Source organism: Giraffa tippelskirchi, chromosome 13 (genome assembly GCF_054371585.1).
Source record: "Giraffa tippelskirchi isolate mGirTip1 chromosome 13, T2T-mGirTip1v1.2.pri, whole genome shotgun sequence".
Taxonomy (NCBI): domain Eukaryota; kingdom Metazoa; phylum Chordata; class Mammalia; order Artiodactyla; family Giraffidae; genus Giraffa; species Giraffa tippelskirchi.
In genome coordinates this window covers 73,074,245-73,098,957 of record NC_137287.1, presented here as the reverse complement: position 1 = coordinate 73,098,957, position 24,713 = coordinate 73,074,245, and the positions used below count along the sequence as shown (strand labels likewise).

The 24,713-nt window shown below is 39.4% G+C and overlaps 1 protein-coding gene across 9 annotated transcripts; it reads right to left on the bottom strand.

Moving 5' to 3' along the window:
* Positions 1-728: 728 nt before the first annotated feature.
* Positions 729-23,973, bottom strand: SUV39H2 (SUV39H2 histone lysine methyltransferase). Of its 9 annotated transcripts, none has more exons than XM_081553569.1 (7): positions 23,870-23,973; positions 21,831-21,887; positions 21,038-21,183; positions 7,387-8,058; positions 5,072-5,218; positions 3,260-3,389; positions 729-2,430 (listed from the first exon to the last, which is right to left on the bottom strand). In XM_081553569.1, exons 4-7 carry the CDS (start codon positions 8,053-8,055, stop codon positions 2,324-2,326), a joined length of 1,053 nt encoding a protein of 350 aa, XP_081409695.1. In that variant the 5' UTR covers positions 8,056-8,058; positions 21,038-21,183; positions 21,831-21,887; positions 23,870-23,973; the 3' UTR covers positions 729-2,323. The 9 variants fall into 9 exon arrangements, with proteins under 9 accessions (XP_081409695.1, XP_081409700.1, XP_081409697.1 ...); XM_081553574.1 differs by lacking the exon at positions 23,870-23,973 and adding an exon at positions 23,483-23,753; XM_081553571.1 differs by lacking the exon at positions 23,870-23,973 and adding an exon at positions 23,007-23,411.
* Positions 23,974-24,713: the final 740 nt, after the last annotated feature.

Below are 24,713 nucleotides of genomic sequence, written 5' to 3'. Positions count from 1 at the left end.
GTAATTTTCTGCCCCTTTAGCTTTACTGAAAATGACAGTAAAATATTCAGAAATAAAGCTAAGGCATAATAAAAGAAAACCAAATGCTAAACTAAATTTATTTTGCTAAGAGAAACTGCTTAACTATAAGTAAATGCAGTCTAGATTTTGTGCCTATGTGGGGAAAAAACCCTGAGCTTACCAACTGTGTGTCGGAATCCTTTTCTGTAGATACTGAAAACAGTGCTATCAGTACAACTTGAACAGTGGATTAATTTACAGCGTTAACTTGATCTAAATATTGTAAACTTGATCTAAATATTACCCTTGCATATTTGCTTGATATTGAGAGAACAAATTCTGACAACTTAGGAAACAAGAAGCTAGATGTTGACTTAAAATAGTTAAAGCTCCTAACAGCTTCATTTAGTTTCTATTATTTTACTGCTTAAGTTCAGCTTTTTTAACGGCTCATGGTTAATGAGGGTATTTAAAATGTCAAAAACTCATTACATTTCTATTATAATAAGGACTAAATGCAAGTTTACCGAAAATAGTCATTTTTCCCTTTGTTCTCCAGCTTTACATTTCTTTAACACAGAGTAGACAAGATCAAATAACTAGATAGTAAGACAATGATCAATATTACAGTTACATCTTGAACCTGTGAGAATTATAATTCAAAGTAAGTCTGGCCCCTGGGAGCAGCTGTAAATTTGTGACTTTTTTTTAAAACCACTGACACCTTGTGACTATTTTTTTTTTATTCAAGAACAAGAAATGGCACTAAAAAATATTTTTTTCCTTGATGCCTCCAAATTTCGGTAAGCAGATATACTCTGAGGCTCCAAACATGTAAACAATTCACCCTGTACTATGAAAAAGCAAAGTCTTGTAACAGCAATATCAACAAAGTGCAGCTTCTCCCAAGAAGAGAGGTTAAGGATTAAGATGTGAAGTGCTGCATTCTTGAAGTCAGTTCAGTTTTACCCAAGGTTTCTGTGGGTCATTAAAGCCTCAGGCAGTGAGCTCTGGCAGGACCTAATTAGGAACACCAAAAGCCAGACTTCGCTGCTGCATTCATTGTCATGTTGGACACCATGATTAGACGTCCCAGGATCTGAGGGAGATGAAAATAGTTTTTTTCCCAACTTAGGTTTCACTATGTAGGAAAAGACAAAACAACCCCCCCGCCCCAAACAATGAATATAGTCACTTCAGTCTTCAAAGTTCAAGTAATAAATGGTCTCATAATTCAGACATGCACTTTGGCCAAGCCAAGTTTAGCTTTATCACGCTAAAAAAATTCATGTATAAAATAAGTATCCTTTCAAAATATAGATCACTTCTTAAGAAAGGCATGCAGGCCCTTTATTAATTATAAAAATAATTAAATTTAGTGGCAAGGAAATGTTAAAACTACCTGAAAGTCAGAAGATGCAATGTTAATTATTGCATGGAACATTATCATTACATACAGCTGTTCTAAAGGGATATCTTGTTTTTACTGTGGAGACCAGAGGTATTCAGCAGAGATCGCCTGATTCATGTTATCAAGAGGGCCCTATAAAGTGCTCCATCTCCCCTGCTTGGCACTCCAAAAGACCCTCATGGCCCCATGCCCCATCCTTTCTAAGAAGCGTATCAGCCAGCCATTCTAGAATTTTAGGAAAACTTCAGATTCCTTTCTTCTACAAGATTAAAAAATCTTTTACTGGTTCAGATATCCACCCCTCATACTGGTCTAGATTGCTTCAAAATATTAAATCAAGCTGTAATTAAATTTTTTTACATTTAATTTTAGACCTTAAATTTCTATATCATTAAGATACCAATGTTTTAATGAAAGTAGAAAATAGAGTATAATTCAGTATCACCTATACAAAGAGTTGTAAGTAGGTAAACAGGAATGACAATAACAAAAATAGAACTTATGTATTTGTCCAATATGAATTAACTCTATTTCTCAAAATTCAAGGTGTATGGCAAATTGAATGTTCAATCTTAGCAACTGTTACATCATCAGTTTAACACTTAAACACTGAAGGAGGCATTTCTCTATATTCACATAGGCTTCCTCTTAAGTATCTATCTGTTGATTTGCAAATAGTTTTCCTTTCATGTTTGGTATATAACCACTGAATATGTATATTTAGAATTAGTCTATGTGACCCTATGTTCCTCTCTTCAAAAGTATCAGTAATGCATTTGGCCAAGTCTGAAAGATGAATTGTAAATCATCGTAGTGTATAATCTCGATAATATGAAAAGAGTACGAAATACTTTTAAAATGTTAACATTAGAAAAAACACTATAATCGTCATAAGTTCTATTTCCTGAAAATTCAGTTGAGGTAACCTCTGCAAGTCACAGCTCCACATTTGCACACAGTTCTGGCCCTCTTTTTGGCTGGGCTGTGGTCAATAGAATCTGAAGATACATCTCCAGAACCTGGATACATAGAAAAAGAAATACAGGAGAAAGAGTTAAGACAATTCATAATGAGTTCAAATTTTGTATCAGTTATAAGTAAGTGTGAATATTCAGAGACAAATCATTATGAAATGTCATGAAAGGATGGTGTAGGCTAGTCAGAGGTAAAGTGTTTGTTATTACTCCATATTTATGAAGATGGATTTGTGAAATGATGAAATTTACTAGTAAAATTCAACATACAAGCATTCATTTCATAAATTTCTTAAGAGCCATAAAGCAAGGTCAAATAGTAACAATCTGTAAAGGGCATCATACTTAGAAAAACAGTATGTGTTTTCTTTCCTAAGCAAAGAAAATAGTAAAGCACATAAAATTTCATGTTCACAGTAAAGCAAAGAGAATTCAATGTTCTTTTTAAAAGCCAGATTCAAGTAGGAATGGAATAAGCTCATATATGATTTACATCATATTTTCAATCTTTTGAATATACATCTTAGTAAACATTCAGAAATGTAAGGCTGAAAATCTTTTAAATACAAGTAATATTGAAAAAAGATCTTATAATAAATAAGCTTCTATATGGAAGTTCTGAAAAAAGCAGGCAGCAATGTGATGTAAAGAAACAGCATTACTCAGCCCCCAAGGTCAGGCAGACCTGGATTCTAGCATTAGCTCTATCTATCAGGTTAGCTTTGTGCCCTTGATTGAGAAGACAAACTCATAGCCTTTTTTTCCCCTTTTTATTTAGTTAGTATTTAGTTTGGTTCAGATGTTTTAAGGTCTTCTATGCTAGTTAGATTTTTCACACTGAAGCTCCATCAAAGAAACTATTTGAAAATCATACCTTTCATTTGATAATCAAAAGTGAGCTCTTCTCCAGCATTGATAGTTCTCGTGGAAAATAATGCTATGCGGGGAAGACGGGTATCGAGGTTATCAATGAAAACATTGAACACCTGAAGGTTTGGGTCACACTAAAAAGGAACATGAGATCCCACTTAAGTAAAAATGACATGAATGAGCTCTTCTATATGCTATGTAAAATCATTAATTTCCCAGAGTGTTAGTGTTAAATTCTATGAGAAATTAAGTGGCTTACTGTTTAGAGGGTTTTGAGGCAATGCACACTGAAAAACTGTGTTCCCTTACAGAAAATTTCAGACATAAACCTAGAGAAAATAAGTTCACATACATCCACTATGCAGCTTCAAGGATTATTAACATTTTTGTCATTCTTGTTTCATCTAATCCCAACTTCTTGTTTCTGGAGAATTTTAATGCAAGTATTAGATAATATCAGTTCACCTGTAAATATTTTAGTAAGGCATATATTATTTTTTGCTTGTTTCTAAGATTTTTAATTTAATATTTTTGGAGAATGTTTGACAGTGGTAACTAAAATCATGGGAAGTGAAACTGCAGATAAGCAGGGACTACTGTGTCAAAAGTTTATTGAAAAGCCTAGAAACAGTCAAAAAAGGCCCAAGCAGAACATCTAGAAATAGAAATAGATTATTAAAATTAAAAGATGCTCTAGTAAAGGTTACTGCAGTAACTGTTCTTAAAAAATCAAATCATGCAATTTCATATTGCATGGAGTTTCATTTCTTAAAACTTTTGATTGGAATTATTCAGCATTTTGAGAACTCTACACTAAATTCTAGAATATGCAAGAAAGATCTAGTGAATCATACTAAGAAATAAAAATGACTGTTTAATTGTCCTTGAATAGAGTATCTATTTTGAAAGCATTTTGATTTTATCATTAAGAAAAAATTAAATGTTTAAGTAAACCAGCAAACTAAGATGTCAGAAGGTCTCTGATATTTCATTGCTCATCATAAACTAGTTTCTTAGTATAAAACCCATCAAAAGATTAGCATGGTCTACCTTCCTTCTATGGTTAACTATAGGACTTAGTCTCTGAGACACATTTTCCTTATATCTATAAAATGGAGAGAATGCCAGTCTCACAAGCCTAAAACTCTGTATCCATTGAGCACTAAATAGGTGTCTAGTAACTCCTAACCTCCCTGATAGTTTTTACAGAGTGTAGTTTTTTAGAGTGTAAGTTTCTGGAGTTAAGGTTCTAACTGTATTCTAAGTTCGTTTCAAATAAGAATTAAGAATACTAATTCATAATTTGGAAAAGTAGCCCTAAATACTTCAATACTCTAGAAATCCTAAAATTTTATAAAAATGTTAACATGTTTACATTTTAAGAGAACACGATGATCTTTCTTTAGTCATACATCCTAAATTTAGCTGTGTTAACTTCTGTAACCCATATAGCTGTGTTAATTCTTCAGCTTTTTTTTTAAATTCTTCAACTTTTTACTTCTTAACTCCTCTGGTGATTAATTTCCTTCTCTATATGAGGATAATACTTGTCTTATAAGGTTGTTGGAAAGTTTAAATGAAGTAATACATGTAAAGATTCTTAAAATGGATGGTATTTAGTAGGCACTTTGATGAATTTTCCTAAAAGAGCAGTAATACCAGGAATTAACAGAAAGGGCCCTTGTATTAAAATACTTTGGAAATAATGAAAAAGTATATAATTATCCCTCAAGTACAGAAAATCTTTTAAAACTGTACTAATTAGTCCTGCCTATAGTAAATAGTCCTAGTCCTGTCTATAATAAGTATCTCTTACACTGTGATTCACAAAATGAGACACATTTCCGTATCGAGCTGCATCCACTGTGAATTCATCAGATTCATAGTCCAAATCAAAGAGATACGTGATTCCTTTGTTGTCATATAACTGCCCACGTCTCTCAGCTTCTTCACTGGTGATTACCTAAAATGGAAAAACTATAGTATATTATATAGCTATTGCTGAACTGAAGAAACATTCATCCATAAATTAACATATTAATGGCCTTCAAGTGCATAAAAAGAAATAAAAGTGCCATGAAAATAAATATTTACATAAACTACTCTAGAAAAACTAGATGAAAAGAGGTGGGGAAACGAGAGGAGAAAACGAGGGTGCTAAGTATGACTATTTAAATGAGAATTAGGACAACCCAACAATTACCAAGCTGAAATAGTATACTACTTTGGTTCTAATTTATTTATATGTTCAATATATCAATACAGGAGCTACACAACTATAGCTCTCTGTAGAACACACCAGAATGTAAAGAACTAAGTTTACAAGTACCTGTGCTCTAAAGCTTAATTTTCCTATAATTAATCTATGTGTAGTTACAAATGGAAATTAGTTGCAAATATAGGAGAAGGTACGTTAAATCCACAGTTAACTGTATGGCAAGTTTAGTTTTGGAGAACAGCTGGTTTTCATGAAATTCTGCAACTCACGACCATCATCTATACAGTTTTGTTCTGAAGAACACAGCTTCACCACATGCTCAGATTAAGAAACCAAAAATGTCTCAAGTGATTCATAGTGGCAACCAAATTCAGCTGCATTTATTAAACTTAAAAAGAGAATGATTTGATTATATGAGATCCAGTCTCCTGAATAGTGATTTATAATAATCTGCCATTGTCTAAAAATTTAAGGATCAAAACAAGGATGCAATTTAACCTGAGAATTCTGGGTGAATGCAGATACTTAAAGGTGATCCAATTCCAAACAACTTCTAAAATATCTGAGTTGCCAACCCCAGATATGCAGTCACACTTGTATTTTTCTAGCCACAGCCTCTCCCACCATTCAGTCTGGGGAAGAATGGTGCAGGGGTCAAGATTCTAGAGCCTTGCTATTGAATCTTGGTTCTTCGCTACTACTAGGTGACCCTGGGCAAGTTGCTTAATTTTTCTCTGTGCCTCAGTTTCCTCCTGTATAATAACGGAGAGAATGCTACCACCTCACAGACTTGTTGACAGAATTCACAAGTTAAAACACAAGGTGCTTAGAATAGTATGCGGTAAATACTATCTTCTTTATATCTACACTGCATGTATAAAAACAAATTTGCTTAGTATTTGGTAATTTAGAGAACAGTCTTTGTAGTCAAGTTACAAAGGATTTGGATGTTCCTTGCTGGTGGGTGCAATACGTGTTCTTATGTATGTTTTATAGTACTTGCTCATAAAACGTACGTTTACCCTACAGTCTTTCCTACTGATACAAAATTGAGTTTTGCCAACTACACATAATCATATTTGGTCAAAAGGATGAAGTGCATTACAATTTAACAGTTTCCGGAGCCCAGTCTGGTACTCTGTGATGACCTAGAGGGGTGGGATGGGGGGAGGGAGCCGCAAGAAGGAGGGGGTAGGGATATATATATATATATATATATATATGACTGATTTGCGTTGTGTATATGTATATATATGTGACTGATTTGCGTTGTATATATGTATATATATGTGACTGATTTGCATTGTATATATGTCTATGTATGACTGATTTGCGTTGTATATATGTATATGTATGATTGATTTGCATTGTATATATGTATATGTATGACTGACTTCCGTTGTATATATGTGTATATGTATGACTGATTTGCGTTGTATGTATGTATATATGACTGATTTGCGTTGTATATATACGACTGATTTGCATTGTTGTACAGCAGAAACCAACACAACATGGTAAAGCAATTTTCCTCCAATTAAAAAGTAACCACCACCCCCAAAGTTTTCAAGTCAGGATGTATTTAGATCTGGTTTTCAAAATTGTCTTAGGACTCTTGTGTAAAAATAGTTGTCATATTTTCAAATTTACAAATGCCAGTTTCAGTGACTATGACTGGGTGTTTGTTGAAAGATGACTACTACATTTGTCATTATATATAATTTTTTGATTCATATTCAAGTTTATATTTTTAATGATGCCAGTGAACCCTTCTTTCAAACCTGAAATTTGTACATATTTGCAACGATAATATCAAAACATACCAAATGTTTGTCACTGAGGTTAAAAAGGCAACTTTTCAAAAGCATAAACCTTCCTTGTACATTATCTGCTATGAGAGAAGGTGAACGTACCTCTCCAACATATTCCATGACAAAACTCATTCTTTTAATCTTCACAAGGGTTTTTACGCCCCAGCCACAGCCATTGCTAGTTCGAAAGATGCAAAGTGAATACTGTGTGCCTTTCTGTACGATCCTGTTGGGACAATCGGGTCCACATTGACACCTTGAGTTGCACTCGTAAATGGGGGTACCAGGTGGGATTTTAATTTGTTGATTTTTATTATAAGCCAAAAGAACTCCAGCTTCAGCAGGACAACATTTTTCAAAGAAGCAATCTGTGCATGAACAACCAAAGGTAGCTTCATTTACTAAGCTGATTCCAGGAGCTGGTTTGTATTCATTAATGTAGTAGAAGTCTGAAGGGGGCCCCTCTAAGTCCACAGTATTTTCAACAAAAATCATTCCTTTGTGATTCTTCCTTCTGTTGAGTTCATCCTGCCATCTCTGCAGGGCTATCCTTTGTTTAGCCTTCTTTACAATGTATTCAGCAACAGCAGGTTTCAAGGCTCTGTGATTTTCTTTTAGAGTTATTGCTTTGCCTTTCTTTACCTGAGATAAATAATTATGCTTGTCATTAGAGAACTGCTGAAGTAGTAATGGGCACTTGAGATTTTGCAAAGGTTCCCAAGTATTTGTAGAATCTGGCCATCCTTTCCATTTTACAAGATAATATTCCATATCCTTAAAATATAAAAGAAAATGCAAATCAGATTATGACATATCCATTTACCGAAAATAATTTAATATCTTGAAGGGTATTCATTATTATTTTTCTTAATAAAGTTCATAATACACAGTTACAGGTTACTAGCAGATGAAATACAAATCATAAAATAAAGCTGTTTTTCTTTATATTACATAAAATGTTAAAAAAACTTAGATATAGCATAATGTTTGACCACAGGCAAAAGAGTCACACCTGGAGAAAGATAAAAGTACTGAAATTCATGAATATGTTACCAGTGATCAAGTTAAACAAAACAGTATTTATCTTTATATGGAAATCAGTTGTACCAAAACGAATTTATGACATAGGTCAGTGGCTTGCTTGGCCAGCACAGCTGCAGGCACCTTCTAAGGTCTGTAATAACCAATTCAATGGACATGAACTTGGGCAAACTCCAGGAGAGTTTGTGAGGGACGGGGAGGCCTGGAGTGCTGCAGTCCATGGGATCACAAAGAGTTGGACACAACTTGGTGACTGAACAACAACAAGGTCTGTAATTTAATATTTTACACTGGATATGAGGGAAGTTCTTTTTCATTAATGTCCAGGACACACCTCCCTAGATTTTCTAGATTGAACTGTCCCGGTCATTCCTGGCTGCATGTAGCTACTGAATGTGACTGGTCCAAACTGAGATGTGCTCTATGTGTAATACACACTGCACTGCAAAGACTCAGCACAAAAATAATGTAAAATATTTAATTTTAAAAAAGCATTGATTACACATGGAAATAATATTTGGGGTTAAATTAAATGTATTATTGAAAGAAGTTTCACCTGGTTCTTTCCATTTTGTTTAACACAGTTACGAGAAAATTTTTTTTAATTATAGTTGTCCTTTGGTATTCACCAGAGGATTGGTTTCAGGACCCCTCTTGGATACCAAAATCCACTATGCTCAAGTCCCAAATGTAAAATGGCATAGTACTGGCATACAACCTACTTGTATACTTTAAATCATGTCTAGATTACTTATAATATCTAATATAATGTGACTGCTATATAAATAGTTGCCAGCACACAGCAAATTCAAGTTTTGCTTTGCAACTTTCTCTTTTCAAATATTTTCTCTCTGGGGTTAGTTGCATCCTGGGGTGCAGAACCTGGGGATACAGAGAGCCGATTGTATACACCTGTAACTTGTATCGTATTTCTATTGAACAGCAGAATTTCAGAGAGACTTGCCTGTGGCTGGATTAGGTGACAGGCCCTCAAAGCACCAAAGATCAAACATTTTGATTTATCCTTCAGACTGCTGTTGGTCACCATGGTACCAGAAATCCTGCTTTCCCACCCCAGGAGGTGGCTGTGTCTTCTTCCCAACGCTATATTAAGTTTCTCTTTAAAAAGGTCGTCTAGTGTATGTGCATGTGTGCCAAGTTGCTTCCATTGTGTCCGACTCTGTTCAACCCCATGGACTGTAGCCCGCCAGGCTCCTCTGTCCATGGGATTCTCCAGGCAAGAATACTGGAGTGGGTTGCCATTTCCTCCTCCAGGGGATCTTCCCAACCCAGGGATCGAACCTGGGTCTCTTACATCTGCACTGGCAGGCAGAAGTCTAGTGTACATACTGTACATAATAAATTATTCAAGTAAAGTCTCAATTTTCTTTGTTCTCTGGAATAGCGAACATATACCCATGAGTGCTGGGTAAAATGTCTTCTAAAATATAAAGTGATTAAACTACATTCTATAGTTTTTAGTTAGCATTTTAATTCATAGATATTGATAAAAAATTAACTGGGATACATTTGGTTTCCCCTGAAATTTTAAATAGAGGTTTTACTATAAAGTAAGGGTGTTTTACTAGTTCTAGTTTATTATGATCTGGCAGGTCCAGAAAATGTACTGAGGCACGATGGGGTATGGTGCACTAAGGCAGTCTTGCAGGAGGTCACCTGGCCTGTCAGGGAGCTTATCTCCATGTTTTATTATATTCAACTTAATACGCAGTAATGCTTGTTAATGAAAAGAGCTATGCTTCTTTGTGAAAATGGTAAAAATGTTTTGTCAAAAAAAAAAAGTGGTTAAATTATGGCATGAACATATGCACAAAAACTGTACTTCTATGAAAATATATACTATGACTCCAGGGGAAAAAAAGCCCAGACATATATTGAAGTGTTAGTCAAACTGGCTCACTAAAACCTAACAACATGGGTTTCTCCCTCCTGTCAGGTGACTACAATTTGCAATTGTTGTTAGCAGATATATGCTCAATAACAATGAGGACAGTTTGGCATCATGTAACATTACCTATTCCCCTTAATTATAAATAAAAGTTACATTTTTCTGATTCCAAAATAAAACAGTGCAACCCTGGTCCTTTTTTTTCCTGCTACAGTTTTTCCTACCATAGTCCTGAGTTATACACCAAAAGCTGCCAGCAAACAATGAAAGAAACACTAAAAACACTATGCCACTGAAGTCGGCTTTCAAAATAATATATTGTTCAATGATGAGTCACTTGCATTTTTAGTGATTATTCTGTATGTTAATTACATTGTACCTACTTAACTTATGGATGGTAAAGGTGCTTCTAAAGTATGAATGCTAGGTAAATATTAGTAACATTTTATTTCTACTTTGTAGATTTCTGTCTTTCATTTTATAAGCCTCATTTTACTTTTAAAGTAAAAAATTTCCATTTTGAAAAATAAGATAATTTTATACAGAAATCAGTTTGACTTAAATGCAATGACTTCAATACCCTAAACCCTCAAATAAAAGTCAAAAATTTCTTAAGTCTCACAGGATGTCAATATCTTATTCAGACATGCAATCAACTCTTGATTACCTATAAAAATGGAGTGGAGTCATAAAAATTATCCATTAATCACTCCTGTATAATTTGGAATGCATCATATGAAATTTTTTCTTCAAGACATTTTCCCCCACTATGTTTGGTTTAGGTTAAATTCATTCAAATATTTTAGTGTCTCTAATGAGAATATGGAAGTTCAGTCACTAGGGGGCGGGATGTAAGATAGTATTAGCCTTTAGGTGTAAAATCTCAATGGGAAAGGAAGGCAGTAGTATGTAAAATAAAGAGCAATGCAAGGTGGTACAACTTTAAAGGCCAAAAAAAGTAAGACAATAAATACCACTAAAACATAAAGAAGGAAATCAATAGAGGTCAATGAGAAAAAGGCACAGAGGAAGTAGAACAAACTACGCTGTGAAAGACTGACAGCATTTGTTGGGCAGGGCACAGGGCAGGCAGGATGAGAAACACAAGCGAAGCTTGGAGCTAAGATTTGCATGAAGTATCCAGAAAACAGTGAAGAGACAGATGTAGCTAGCTCTGAGGTTTATAACACTGAAGCAAGAGATTAAACTGCAGCAGCAAGGGAAGAGCAAATTTGGGACAGCCTTGAACACCTGACTGAGGCATTTGAGCTTTACTGTAGGCCAACGGTTTTAACAACTCTTAGAAACCATGGTGTTTCTGTAGGAAGTGTCATTTAATTAAAAATAAATAAATGCATTTAATTTTATCTTGTCTATTAGAACATTTTACCAATCTTCTAACTGCCAAGCCAACTCAGTCCTCATCTGACCATTCCTTAGGCTTTGATATAGTTCTCTCTTCATTTTTGTTCCTTTTCTGCCTGCTTTGCTGAGATCTCTGCTCATCACTTAAAACAATGTAGTCACTCAGGATTCTGTCCTTGGTCCCTTTTCACACTAAACAAGTGTTTGTCTCTTTTGAGAATCTCCAGAAAGCTACAGACTTTCCCCTATCAAGAGTTACATGTATGATACAATGGGTAATTTCAGGATATTTGGATTCCACTCTAAGAATTCTTCCTCTAAACGTTCTCTCTGGGCAACCTCATTACTCCAATGGTTTTAACTGTACGCTGACACTCCCAAAATTTCAGCTGCAACCACAGTCAATGACCTACTGGATGTCCAAAAGGTTCTTAATCTACCCACAGGGAGCTCACCACTGTTGTTCCTAAACAGTTTCCCTCTGTATTCTCATCAAAGCAGCCTTACCCCAAGCTACCTAGTCACACAAGTTGCAAATCAGGAGGTCAATCTCATGTCTTTCTTCCCTTCAATCCCCCATCAGCAAGCTTCCTTAGATCCTTTCATCCACCTCCATTAACATAATGCTAATTACTTCAAGCCTTCAGTCTTGCCTGGATGCACTGATCTCCTACTGGTTTCCCTGCCTTCGGACTAACAACAATCCATCAGCCCCTCTCTACTAAAGTGTAGTGTTTTTTAAAAAAAACAACCCCCCCCACCACCACCACAGTACCAGTCATTCTGTTATTTTCTTGCTTAAAAATTTTAATGGCTCCCCCACTGCCTAAAGAATTAACTCAAACTTCCAATTAAAACAAAGATTCTTCTTGACTGGGTCTTTGATGCTCCCCCTGACTCAGTGTTCCAATAGGCCCCATTCACATACCACCCTCCAGGCACACTGAACTGCTGTTTTCCTACCTTTATGTTGCTCAGTTCACACAGTTATCTCTAGTTAGAATGTCTGCTTCCATTTGTCTATTGAACACCTATTTCAGTCTCAGTCTTTTCTGTGTAGAAAAAGCCACCCATTTTAAAAACTTAGCTCAAATGTCATCTCTCGTGTGGAGTCTTCTTTGACACTCTTGCCCAAGGAGGATTGATTACTGCCAACTTGTGTTCCCATTTCTAATAGAAACTATTGGGTTAGCCAAAAAGTTTGTCTGGGTTTTCAGTACGATCTGATGGAAGAACCCAAACAAACATTTTGGCCAACTCAATATAAGTCATTTGCAGGAGGGAAGCAATCTTAATTCCTGGTAGCCCCAGCACCAAGCACAATTCCCCACTATATCCTAGGCACTTACTAAACGTTTCTGAACGTGTAACAAAAAATGTGACTACTAATATATACGCAATATTAAAAAATCACAATAGTAACCATATGAATCCTTAAAAGAAATACAACCTGTTCAACTTAACCTGAAGATAACAATTCATGTTTTTTTTTAATGTCTGTTAGTATCTGTTACTTGTAGCCAGTAAGAGGTAGCAAGCACAAACTCTTTAAAATGCATGTATGTGGGAGCACAAAAAAGATAAACAATGAAAAAAATCTACCTCTCATTAGCTAATTTTCCCCTGCAAGTTTTGAGATCATAATATTCAATATTAATGGTAGAAGAGCAAGAATCTGAATATGTAAGTCACACTGTTACACGGGAACACAGTTTGAGAATTATTCTGGTCAATGGAAAGTCACTGGATTTTCACACCACTGACAGAGTGTACGTATTGTGAGGATTGGGTTAGAGGCCCAAGACTAACACAAATGAACAACATGACCCTGGAAAAGTCCTTGGAGCTCTGTTTTCCTGACCTCTGAAATTAAGGTTTTAGTCTAATGATTTCTATTATTCCATTTCTTAACAAACCACCCTAATTGCAGTTGTCTTTAAGGAATATGACTATGGTGAAATGTGGATATTTTGTTAGTATGTGTCATTCAGTCTAGAGGTAGTCCTAGAGACAGAGACCTGGAGACTTTAAGAAATCAAACCTTTAGGTAATATTTCTTTAATATTTGAGGACTTCACTGATGAGCTGAGTTTGTCAATAAAGAGCACCCACAGTTTTGTCACAAATTTTTCTGCATGAAGGGGCAACATGGAAAGCATGTGGCATTTAAAAAAAAAAAAAAAATCACACAGCACCGAGACTCCAATTCAAATCCTTTGAGTTCCACTGGACCCCAACAGGAGCCCATCATGGTAACCGTCCCGTTGTTCGCCCAGTTGGTATTCCTTCCCCGTCCTGAGTTGGCTATTCCAGACCTTCTCCATTTTCTTCTGGGTCCCTATCCCCCACCTCCCCTATTATTTTCAGGAGCACACAGCCCTGACTCTCCATCCTTCATGGACGTGGAACTAGAGACAAAGGGGACCGCAGATACAGCAGGAGAGATGCCCTTCCTCCATCAATTCCTTCCCTCTCCTGTCTCTTCAGTTTCTTGCTCTCTCCTGATTTTCACTAGCATCTGACTCTCCCTTATTTTTTAAAAGCAAAATTAAACTAAACCTCTTTTGAGATATAAATGCTTGAATAAAGAAGGGACCTCTAAAAGATATGATAAATTACTAAAAGTTTACAGATCGGAGACTAAGGTCATGGGGTGGAAGATCTTTTTTCAGTATAAAATGCCTTATAACATTCAATTTTTAAAATCACATTATCTAGTCTTTTTTTTTTTTTAATTAAATTATAAACACTCTTAGACCCTACACATCCTTTCTTGAAAACGAGAGTTCTTGAGGAGTTGCCCAAGCTACTTGACCTTACTTTCTCATTTCCAACTTATTCTTTAATTCATTCTATTTTGGCTTCTTCTATCCAAACCACAGAAATGCTCTAAGGGCATCACTGTCCACTGCTCAGTCCAGAGGGTAATGTTCTACTTCTGTTTTGACCCCGCTGATCATGACTGTTTTGCTGACAAGATCTGCTCCTCAGGCTTCCATGGTTTACTCTTCTGATTCTCCTACCTTTCTTGCCAGTTTGTGCCTGTCCTTGGACAGCTCTTCCCTGTGAGTACCCCTTTCTGTTCCTCGATCTTGTCTCTTCTCCCATTTTTTGTGTGTGGATTACTGCAATGACCTCTTATCCTTTCAATCCACTCATGGTGCAACAGCCCTCTCCCCCACCCCTCTCCCCCATGTCACTCCCCTGATCAAAACTTAAAGTCAAGAATCCCTCTCTCTGCCTACAACAAGTGGCACTTTCTGGGCCCTGCCCCATCCTTTCAGCCTCATTTCAGTCCTTCTGGCTTATTATGTTCCATCCATACTTCAAAGTCTTTGCAGGACTCAGGCTCTCTTCCGACTCAGGACCTTTCCCCATTATCTCCACACACTCTAGTACTAAGTCTGAAGTCAGTTCCTCATGGACAACTGCCTACTGTCTCCAGGATGAGCTACAGCCTTCTGTTACACTAGCCTCCTCTCAACTATTATTAAGTTCTTGGTACAATGATAGTTAAGGTTTTTCTACACTCACCAAAAGGCAAACTCCATGACATCAGGAACCATACTTCTGTGTCATTCACCACTGAGACTGCTAGTGCCCAAGACTGGAGAAATATCTGCAGGTTAAGGAAGCGCTAAGTGTACCAGTCCTGGGGCTTCAGTCCCCATTTTTCCACCAATCACTTCAAGGGCAATGTCACCAGTCAGTTCTCACTCTTGATTGAAAGCCACATGTCAAACCACCTGTCTTCCTCAAGTTGGCTTAGAGGGCAGAGTCTGCCTGCAATGCGGGAGACCAGGGTTTGATCCCTGGGTCGGGAAGATCCCTGGGGGAAGGAAATGGCACCCCACTCCAGTACTCTTGCCTGGAAAATCACATGGATGGAGGAGCCTGGTAGGCTACAGTCCATGGGGTTGCAAAGAGTTGGACACAACTGAGCGACTTCACTTCACTTCACTTCCAACCACCTACTGGTCAGCTCCCACTTAAATGTTCTCAACCTTCTTCTCCAACCTCAATCTAGTCCCCTATCCTACTCCTCCTATATTAAGCCTCATCTGCCTGTATTCCTGGGTCTTGGTGAACAGGACTACCACCCACACCACTGCAAGCTTTCCACTGCTGGATCCCCAGCCAACTCCTTGACTGCTAAACCACAGACTGAAATTTTACATCCTTGATAATTAAGCAAATCATCCACTTCTTTTTCGTCTTGATTGTTTCTACTTTAGTTCAAACACAATCACTTCTTGCCTACATTACACAGCCTCTCAGAACATGCAAGCTGTACGTGCGTCATTTCCCTCCCTGCTAATCTGCTCTCTCCTTCACCGAGGAGAGAAAACCCTCTGAATATAGTGTCATACTTTTCAGAACCAGAGGATGCTCTCTACAGCAGGACGGCTGGAGCGCCTTCACTTGTCTCTCACCATCTCCAACTCCCAGATCCTTCCCCTCCATTCTCTGTGCTAAAGCCTTAAGGAAAGACTCCATTCATCTTATGAGGCCCCAGCTGGATGTTATCTTTCCAGGAAGCCTTCTCTGAGTCAGGCTAGGCCTTCCTCCCACCAATCATGTCAGGATGTCTGTCCTAGCACTTACTAGTCTATACAGTATTGGATGGTTTACTTATCAATCTTATTCACTGTGCTGTGAGTTCCTTAAGGTTAGGGACCATTTCTCATTAATCTTTATGTTCCCGTTGCCTAATGTAGCACCTGATACACAGAAGAATCTCAAATGTTTACTGAGTGAGACTACAGAAAGCTGAATCAGCAGACATTAGTCAGTAAATTGGTGCTGTCATTTAAGCATGAAGCTATGACGACCTGGTCCAATGGTCATTGTGAGGACTGGAGAAGCCACGGACATAAAAAACCAATTCATCAACCATGAACTAGATACCCACTGTATACTACGGTTTATAGTAAGACATAGTCTTGGCCTTCAAATGGTTGATAGCTAAGCAGGGAAGGTATGAAACGAAGCCACAAAATGTGAAAAGTTCTAGAATAATGGCAAGAACAGTGCTTACCCTGAATATAAAGAAAGTAATTTTGCTGAGGTGAGGAAGGAAGGAGGCTCTGTGGTTGGTGTAACCTTTCAGCTGAACTTTGCAGGCATGCAGGATTTTGCAAAGGAGAGAAGAAAAACAATTGTTTCAGAGAGAGAACTGGATGAGAAAAGTCAAAAGGCACGAAGGTGCATGATGTATTCAGGAATTAGAATATAAGCTCTGTCTGTTGTTAAGCTAAATTCTCAATGCTCAGAAGAGCGCTCAGCTCATACTACACATTCAGTAAGCCTTAGCTACATGGAAGAATTTTCTAGCATATCAGTGTGGTTGGGAAATAGGATATGTTATAAGAGAAAAGCTGGGAAGGGGGTTGGTGGCCCGATGATTGAGAACATCATTCCAAAGGGACTCAGCTTAGATTGGCAGACACCAGGGAGCCACTGAAAGGGCTAAAGGAAGGTCCTAGTGCAATCAGAGCTGTGTTTCAGAAACTGTAATGACTCTGAAGAATATGGTGCTGAGACAATCTCTTTTATGAGCTAAATGGAGGGGAATATGTAAGAAAAGAACAGTCTCATAAGATCTCTCACCTGCCCTGACTGTAAGACAGAGAGACAGACAGACAGAAAAGGTAGACATATACTGAAGTAATACTGGCTTACAGATTCAATAATCTGTGTTAGGCAGGAGAAGAGTGAGGGATATAAGTGGGTTGTTGAGGACATAAGTGTGGGAAGCGTGCTTATTTCAAAGTAGGAAACCAAAAGGAGAAGGTTGAAGGAGTAACTAACAGCACAAGTTACCCAAACTGAACTGTAAGACTCAGAATTCTGAATAAGAAAAAAGACTGGCAGCTCCTTCAATGTAAGCACAGATTCCTTGGTATTTAACTCTCTATTAAAGTGGAACAGGAATTAACAGCAAAAGACAGAGACATATGATCTCTAAGAGGTAGAGACCATATAATCAGATGATCTATTAGATTTAGAGGGTAGGGAGGAAAGAAGAATTTATAAGGATAGGTCACTGTGAATATTATAATTCTATGAAGCTAGATAGGGGACACTAGATCAGGATGCAGGTTTGATGGGGGAAAATGGGTACAGTTTTGAATATGTTCAATGTTGGTAACTATAGGGTGCCCAGTTTGAAATGAAGCTCAGAAAGAAGACAATGCCTCACAGAGATTTGAGGGTCATTAGCCAAATAAATATAAGTAGAAACCACCGAGAAGAGGTCATCTACAGAGCAGCTTCCAGGTGAGAAAAGGGCCAAGGAGAGCGCCTTGGAAATTATGTATCGACATTTCAGAGGAAGGACAGGTAAGAGACAGTAAAGGAGCTTCAGAAAGAACATTAAGAGAAATTGGTGGTGAAAAGGAGTGGAGATTGAGGTGAGAAACAATGATGACAGCACACACTGCTACCACATGACCACCACGGGTCAGTCTGCTAACAGAAACCCTATGAGGTGGTACTGTCCACTCATCTCAGGGAAGAAACTGAAGGAAAGAGAACCAGGTAATACAGTGAAGGTCATGCAACTAGTACATGCTAGAGCTGGAATCTGAACCCAGGCAGTCTCTCCAGGACAAGAGGTTCAAAGAAGAGTAGACAACAGGGTAGGATGTTGCAAAGGAGGAGAATAAGATCTGGGGTCCTCAAATGTGGCAATTAGGAGGTCACTGATAGGGGCATAAATCAGAATGGAGTGGGTTAAAGAGTAAGACAGGAAACTACAAGCAAGCTACAGCACAAATTTTTTGCAATCTGTGTATCTGATAAGGAACTATCTAGAATATACAAAGCACTAGTACAACTCAGGAAGAAAATGACAACCCAATTCAAAAAAATAGATAGGGACTTCACTGGTGGTACAGTGGTTAAGAATCAGCCTGCTAGTGGAGGGAACATAGGTTCCATCCCTGGTCCGAGAAGATCCTACATGCACGGGGCAACTAATCCCATGCACCGTTAACCCTGAACCTGTGCCCTAGAGCCTGGCTCTGCAACAAGAGAAGCCACCACAGTGAGAAGCCTGCTCACCACAAAAAGAGAAAGCCTGCACAGAAATGAAGACTCAGTGCATCCAAAAATAAATAATAAATTTAAAAAAAAACTTTAAAAAATAGGTCAATGATCTGGATAGTTCTCTAAAGAAGGTATACAAATGGCTATAAGCACTGGAGAAGATGTTCCGCCTCATTAGCCGTCAGAGAAAGCAAACCAAAAGAACGAGATGTTCCACACCCAACAGGACAGCTATGATCAAAAAGTCAGATTAACAGGTATTGGTGAAGATGTGGAGAAATCAAAACCTACATACACTGGTGGTGGGACGTAAAATGGTGAGGTCACTCTGGAAAACAGTTAGGCAGTTCCTCAAATGGTTAAACCACAGAGATACCATATGACCCAACAGCTCATCTCCTAGGTATATATCCAAGAGAAATGAAAACATGCCCACACCAAGACTTGTACGTGAATGTTCATAACATTATCTATAACAGTCCCCAGATAGAAACAACCCAAATGTCCATGAAGTAATGAATAGATGGATCAAATGTGCTATGTCCATATAATGACATATTTGGCAATAAAAAAGGTACTGATATATGCTACAGTATGAATGAACCTTGCAAATATTATGCTAAGTGCAAAAAGCCAATCATAAAGGACCACATACATACTATATGATTCCATGTACATGAAATGTCCAAACAGGGACATCTATTGAGACAGAAAGTAGACTAGTGGTTGCCGAAGGTTAACAGAAAAAAGATCTGGAGGTTTGGGGGGTGATGGTTAAGCAGTATGGGGTTTCTTTTTAGGCTAATGAAAATGTGCAACCACCACCACACCCAATTTTAGAATAATTCTGCGAGTGTGCAAAAAGCTTTAAATTGTAGTTTCAACTGGTGAATTGTAGGGTATGTGAATTATGTGTCAATAATGCTGTATTTAAAAGTTGATGGGAAATGAAGTAGAAGGAAAAGATAGGAAATGCTTGAGTGGGGATGCAAGATCAAAGAAAGATGAAGGAAAATCTGATTTATCAATTAAGATAAACCAGTGGAAAAACAGCACTTGATCAAAAAAAAGACTTAATCAAAGATTAAGCAAAGTTCTAAAGGGGATGGGCAGGGGAAAAAAAGAAAAATAGGTGCAACCTCTGAACAAAGATACAGATAACTGGTGTGAAGTAAGTTGAGAGTTCATACTTGAAGGATCCAAAGAGATAGAAGTCTGCAGCTGAGTATGAGACAGTGAGGGACAGAGTAAGAAGTCCAGAAAAGTTATAATTGGGAAAACTGATGACAAGAATGGAAGAAGCAAGCGAAAGATAAAAAGCTTGTCCAGTGGAACTGAGCAGTGTGAGAACAGAAATCATATGTAATGGAGCCAAGAGGTGTGATTATATGACCCCTGCAGCTAGACTGGTCAGGCAAGAGTTTATAAACTGAAATGGCAGATGACTGGGCTGTTGGGGTTTGAAGACTGCAACCTTGAGTGCAGAGAGTGCTGACAGTGTAGGTAAAATTTTGTTGTTGTTTAGTTGCTAGGTAAGAGAAATGCTTCATCACAACATTCCACTGAGTGAGGAAGCCAGTGAGGCCAAAAGAAGATGGATGTTTCAAAGGAAGAATTGGATTTAATGGCAGAATCCATATGGAAGATGAAAGAGAAGGAAAACAAGGAAACAGGATTCCTGATTCATTCATCCAGAAGAACTGACAGATGAACGACCAGAGTTCTTACAGGATAGGTAGGCAATGGAGAGATGAATTACTCAAAAACATATGGTAAGGTTTAGATTGTAAGAGCTTCTTAAAGAATAACCCTGTCATTTTCAAGAGAAACAGAAATACAGGGAGGCCCAGGGAAGTTAAATGACTTTTCTGGAGTACAAGGTACTAGACAAAGGCTAGAAATGACTGAACTCCAGGCTGTTCTACTGCACAACAAAACCTCATTGCTGTCTGGAGTTTGACAGGACGGCAGGAAATACAAATAGTGATGCTTCTTGAGATTTGGTAACATTAAAATTGGCTTGAATTTCTAGGTTCATCTCAGGTGATAGTGGGGAAATATGATTCAGCAACAAAACGAATGACAGGAGAAGCCAATCCGAGCTAAAACATTTGCTCTGGTAATCCACATGGAGATAATCAAGAGTTGGATGTAGAATGACATAAGCACCTTGAAATATTTGAATGTAAGAACATTTTATGCTTCAAAATCCTCTCAATGTTAGTTGGCAAAACAGATGACAGGACATATAAATTTATCACGGCTAAGAATTTTAACCATTAAGAAGAGCTTTGCTTACTTTTAAGGTTATTTTTATGTTACAGAAATATGAAATACTAAAGGGAGGTCTGATTAGGTCTCTTTTAAGGGTCTAGATATTTGCCTTACCTTTACTACCTTGTAGTCACACAAGTATTCCACCTCATAATTGTTTAGATTCCTTTTGGTGATTCCAATCGATTTACATGTGAGCTTTTCTTTTCTACATAATTCCTGAAGAGTATCAAGTGAAACTAGGCAAGGCACACACCAAGCTACAATAAGAAAATAGAATTCTTTACTAATGAAATAGCTACTCAATTAAAATAAAACAAAACAAAAAATCTTAAGACTTCTATATCCCCACCCTTCATCTGGCAATTTTATAAGACTAAAAATTCAAGAAACCATTTATATGTCTAAGAAAAGTTAACCACTGAAGAACTACTTTGGTAAATATTTCTTCCTGGATTTTCTCATGTGTCTCTGCCCTACTATATCAATTTCCACTAGGCCACCTGAACAAAATGTTTCATGCCTATAAGCTTTCATAAGATTACATATAGATAGGCTGAGATAGTATTTTTAACTTTTTCATTGTATTCTATATAGAATTGCTGTTTTAGTCAAATGTAGACCTCAAGCACAAATTATTGTTAGAGATACATCTTAAATATATTTAAAAATAATCTTACATTGTTAAAAAGTAATTTTCCCCTTCTCTTCGTCCAGCAAAAAGAACTGAAATCTAATTCTATAGTTATATACTCGTGACATCATATGATCCACTTTTCCCATTTGGGAAGGTTGTATGAAATTTTAACTTCAACTTTGCCCATGCAGCAATGTAGTTTAGCAAGGTAAATTAACCCAAGGGTTACAATAAAATAATGAAGAGTATATTGAGTTCTGTAATACTCACTTCCTGTATTGTTCTCAAAGCCAAGGATGACAATAGAGTATTCAATTTACACCAAGCCTGAAGAAAATTAGATACACTCATCATCAACCTTATAGAAGCCAGTAACAGTGCTGTGGAAGAGTCTACCCTCAAATTGCTGTTAAGAGTATGCCACCACACTGCATTAAAAATAGGTTAACACAGGGTGGTGATCCAGCTGGCTAAGACTCCAAGCTCCCAATACAGGGGCCCAGATTCAATCCTGGTCAGGGAACTAGATCCCATATGCTGCATCTAAGATAGAAGATCCCGCGTACCTGCAACTAAGACCTGGCACAGCCAAATTAAGTAAGTAAATATTTTTAAAAAATAGGTTAAGACAAACTGATGTTTAGAAACACAGAATAAACTTGGCTTTCCGGCTAGTCCCACGAGAAGCACCAGAGAGGATCAAGGGTCCTCTGTTCCAGCCCCCGCGAGGCCACCTAGCTACATGACTTTAGGGAGGTTTCCACCTTTCTGGGTTTCAGGATCACTGAAAAAAATGTGAGGGCTGGAGTACACTGGGAGTAAACCAAACAAAACACATCAGTAAACGCACGCTTTACTTGGCAGCTCTCCAAGGTAGTTGTGATAACCTTTGGGGTTTGGAGGTAATTTCCTGGAAAGAGAGAAGAGCTGTTCCTAGTATACCCGTTCCTCGCCCTCCCAAACTCACCCATGGATCTCATGATCAGAACATCCGAAATACGACTTCCAGACCCGCCCCGCCCCCCCCCCCCGAACTCTGTTCTACATCAAGAAAGTGAAATGTATTTTCCCCTAAAAAATTTGAGGGGTGGTTTGGGTGTAGGGGTGTAGTGGAATACAAACCACCCCTTATATCCATCCCTTCAATTTAAAAAGCCTCAGGATGTTTTGTGTAGAGTTAACCTCGTTATGCTGTTCACCTGGACTTTCTACCCAAGGCGTATCTGTCTGCTGTTCCTACCAATACCACTTAGTGCAAGCAACAGAAGAATTCAAGACGCAACCCTCCACGGAAATGCTAGTTTTGACAGTAAGAAAACTTGGAACACACGACACCGCAACCCCCCTGGTAACCAATCGGTCTCTAATAACGTAGAAAGAGAATTCATTGGTTAAGAGTAAACATTTCATGAACACCACAAAAACTTGACACTAGTTCACACTAACCCCTAGCGGAGGAAAAGTTGGGAGATAATGAGTCCATAATCCATGCGGAGAGGCGCAGTGCTGGAAAACACCTTTCCGTTTCAGAAGGCAATGAAAGTTCCAGTCTTGGAGCGCGCGCACAAACACACGTTCAGCACCGAATTCTTTGGCGACCACAGAAACAGCACGCCAAGTTCCCTCCCGGCGTGGATGACGATTCCCGTGAGCCAGGGGCTACCGCCTCCAGCACCCACTTAGTGGGATTTCTTCCAACGGGGAACCAGTCCTCCCCGTGCGTCCGAATCCGTGTGCATCCTCACTCATCTCCTTTCTTAGCCTTCACACCTCTCTTAGCCCCGACCTCTCTCTGCTCCTCTGACACTGAGGTCACACCCACACCACCGGGGTCCTCCCGCTCCCAGTTCCAAAGCCAGCCCGACCGCAAACGTCCCGCTAAAACCATCACAAAGGAGTCGCGCCCCGTTCTGCCCACGGACCTAGAGCCGCGCAAGGATCCGCCGTAGCCACCCGGATGCCCGCACACGGCGGTCGGGCCGGGTGGGGTTTCGGGGCCGGCCGGCGGAGGGGGCTGGGCTGCCGGGTCCGTAGGACGGCAGCGGAGGGCGGGGGCCGGGCTTCGCGAGGGCCAGGCGCGGGAAGAGACTGCGGGCAGCGGGCGGGCCGAGCCGCGAGGAGGGTCAGGGGCCGGGGGCAGGGAGGAGCCCGCGGCGCGCGTCTAGGGGCCGCAGTGTCAGCCGCGCAGAAGGCGATGTCTCGCCGCGTCGCGCTCCGGCCGGCCCGCGCCTTCCGGCCCCGCTTCCCGGGCCTCGGGAGTTTGCCCGGCGGACGGGGGACAGTGCGGGGCGCCGCTCTCCAGCCCTCACCTCCTCGAGCCTCGGCCCCGGCAGCCGCCATCTTGAGGAGCTTTCATTCAAACTGGCGCGGTCTGACGGGATAGCTCAGCTGGCCCGACGCCCCGCCCCCGCACAGCCCGCGCAGAACTCGGGAGCCCGGGCTGGGGCCTGGAACCCGCGAGGCGTCCTGACGTCAGTGGCGGCCGTCCCAGCCGCGGCGGCGAGTGCGCTTGCGCCCCAAGTCTATCGCGGGGACCGCACGGGCGGGGGCGGAGCAAACGGTCGGGATCTGGGAGCGCTCGCCTAGGTGAGCAGCCACCTCCCTTGTCCTGGCTGGCTGAGCGCCTAGGGCAGGGTACGGGCATCATTCAGGCTTTCCTACAGTAATTATTTCTTCTGCCTGGGCGCTGCGTGTGCAATGTGCAGAATTCCAAACGCAGTGTACATTCCCACCACTCCCCCCGGGCCATAATTGTTCCTCAGCCACCTGAGCTCAACAAACCCTTGTTTCCTTCTAGGCTCTACCTCTAGATCACACGTTCCCCAAATCGGCTGTACATTGGGACCCCTTGGAGGTTTTGTTTTTTGTTTCATTCTGGGAGATTCAATAGGAATGGGCTGTAACTAGGACGTTGAAATTTTTAAAGCTCCCCAGGTGATTCTCAGTGTGCAATTTGAAACCACTGGTCTAGATCAGTGCTTCTCACACCTGAAAGGGCAAAGGAGTCATCTGGACATCTTGTTAACATGCAGATTGGAATTGGGGGTGGGGAGGCTGGGCTGGGATCTGGAGTTCTGTGTTTCTGACTAGCTCCCGGGCTACGCCTCACGCCTGGGTGTGGGGAGCCGCCTCCTTGTAGCCGGGCTGCAGGAC